The sequence below is a fragment of the Sinocyclocheilus anshuiensis genome, unplaced genomic scaffold (genome assembly GCF_001515605.1).
Source record: "Sinocyclocheilus anshuiensis isolate Anshui unplaced genomic scaffold, SAMN03320099.WGS_v1.1 scaffold136, whole genome shotgun sequence".
Taxonomy (NCBI): Eukaryota; Metazoa; Chordata; class Actinopteri; order Cypriniformes; family Cyprinidae; genus Sinocyclocheilus; species Sinocyclocheilus anshuiensis.
In genome coordinates, this window is record NW_015554074.1 from 65,335 (window position 1) to 68,067 (window position 2,733).

The window sequence follows — 2,733 nt, forward strand, 5'->3', positions numbered from 1 at the left end:
ATCATTGTAAAATTGTGAGGAAGAGCTGAGCAAGTCTTGCACATGTATTTCCTGGTCTGAGAGTGACTTCCTGCTTAAACAGGAAGTAATGGATACCAAAAAAAGGTAGAAATGTATGTATGTGAAAGGAGAATGTATGTGTGTGAAAGCAGAAATGTGTGTATGTGTAAGGAGTATGTATGTGTGTGCGAGAGAGAGTAGAAATGTATGCATGTGAATGGAGAATGTAAGTGTGTGTCAGTAGAAATGCATGTGTGTGAGAGTACAAATGCATGTATGTGAAAGGAGAATGTAAGTGTGTGAGAGTGCCAGAATGAATTATGGCTTGTCTGGCCCCTCATAATATAGACTTATACACACATATATATATATATATATATATATATAGATAGATAGATAGATAGATAGAGAGAGATAGACTACTAAGTAAAGGCTGCATTTACCATTTATTTATTTATTTTCCTCTTGAAAGACTTGAGAGACTACAATGAAGGCTTTTTTTCCCTTTTTTTTTTTTGACAGTCGACCTATTTTTCTGGCAAAAAACCGACAGGTGTATCAGCACGCCAAACGCCCCTTGACACCTTGCTGAATAATATACACATACAGAATACATGATACATTTTTATCTCAAAACAATATTTAATTTGCTTTGGATACTATTCCAAGCATCCATTCTGCATCTGACTATGCAACAGGACTCAGGTTTGACCAATAGTTTTGGACATCAAACTTCTGCTTTCTTATTCAATCTTTTGACATTTCTGGTAAGACATCAGCAAACGAGACATATGGAGGACCACAAACTTCGGCTACACAAGCGTTTTGTGACACAGAAACAATTCATTTAAATAAACAGACAAACAAACTCTTATTCAAACTCTAAAACAAAGCATATAAACATGTCAATGTCACACTCATAAAATAAGAGTTTTGTCAAATTCTCCCTTAATTCTCTCCGCTTGTTTTTATGGGACGTCCTTTTACTACAAATGCACTTAAAAAACGATCAGTGTCATTAACACATAATGTATAATGTAAAGAGGAGATAAATCTCTAGTAGGTTCAAACTTACAACACAGACTCTCTTCTGTAAGCACGTCCTATGCGCAGCGCCATGTCTTCAGCTTCCTCACATGAGATGCTCCTATTGGCTGCCAGCGTCGCTATGTGTAAAAATAAAGACATTTGATTGGCCAGAAGAACATTAGGTGCCCACGAAGAATCGCCGCTTTCTGATTTAAAGTCGCATATGTTCTGGACTAAGAAATACTACCATTACTACTACTACTACTACTGCTGCTGCTACTACTAACTCTACAACTGATAAATAATTCCTCAGCCTTTTCATCTTTTAATGTGGACTATATTATCATACCTACCTAAATGTTTGGAGGCTATGTTTAGAAAATACCACATTACTATTTCTGCAGTAGGCCTAGCTATGTATATTGTGCACATTTTTGTACATAAAATACATATATGACCTGCATTTGCCCAGAAAGGTACAGCATACAACTACAACACACTTTGTGGAATTGTACTCCATAATGCAATGCACTAAACTAGACCTTCCATTACAGTGTGGCACATGAAGTAAATTCAACCTTGGATTTTAAAATACTTTTGACTCATTATTTAAACTCACTGAGTTACAAGATTTTATTCACATAAAATTGGATTTTAAAATTATTATTTTTATTCCCATAATGACAATAGAATGCTACTTACTGAATTATGAGATCACATGAGAACAATTCAGGGAACTACTGTTTGTAACATTTACAGTTACATAATACATACTAATCCACATAGATTTTGTTTTGTTTTTTAAAAAAACTTTAAGCATAACGTGTACACCGAGCTAGTAAGCCAGTACTCCATTCCAAGCATAGCCTCAGTTTGGTGATGATCCTGGTTGTCATGTCTAGTGCTGACGTGCACGACACCATCACTGGAGCGCACTCCAGGAACCGGCGCACAGCGGTGGTGAATTACTACTACTACCATCAGCCAGGTCCATGCGTGGCAAACAAATGACATGCAATATTTGCCATGATTAAGTCAGCAGGGGACTCTGAGGAAATGTCAGGTTTCAAAAACCCTTTCTTTGGCTATGCGATGGTTGTGCACAGCATTGCTTGAAGGAGAGGAACTCTGTAAGTGGCAAAAAATACCAAAAGAAACAACAACAACAACTACGACACATTTATTTGCATTAGAATATAAAATAAGTGAGCAAACCATCTAGATTACTTTCTACATTGTTTTGGAAAATTAAAACTATATTTGGACAAAATTTGTCTGCTAAAATTCTATCTAAAATCTATTTTTAATGTCAGAGAAGATATATCTCTCATATTAGGGCATTCAGTGCCAACATGAGGTATGAATTAAATTGCATATCCAAGACAGAAGAGAAATGCAGTCTATGTTTTAATATATATATATATATATATATATATATATATATGTAAAAATCACTTTTTTTCTTTTATACAATAAATCTGTTTCAAACTTTCACATAGCATCTTTAGGTTATAATAACATTAAAAATTAAAATCCAGATTTTGATTTTCAAAGATTTATTATAATATTTTAATAATTTTTTTCCCAAAATGCAATAAATCCATGACACTTTTCTTTCTTCAAAATGCAATAAATCTTTTGAATCAATATAAAAGTTATTTTTCATATTGAAACTGTTGAAAATACACAACATAGTAAGTTGAT

At 34.0% G+C, this 2,733-nt stretch overlaps 1 protein-coding gene across 1 annotated transcript in view; it reads right to left on the bottom strand.

The window, feature by feature from the left end:
* LOC107668910 (citrate lyase subunit beta-like protein, mitochondrial) overlaps nt 1-1,142 on the bottom strand; it is a 60,225-nt gene extending 59,083 nt beyond the window's left edge. Inside the window, exon 1 of the mRNA XM_016460967.1 lies at nt 1,076-1,142. Within this exon, the coding sequence (XP_016316453.1) occupies nt 1,076-1,119 (44 nt within the window). The 5' untranslated portion in view covers nt 1,120-1,142. The remainder of the gene's footprint in view (nt 1-1,075) is intronic.
* Between the last annotated feature and the right edge of the window lie 1,591 nt (nt 1,143-2,733).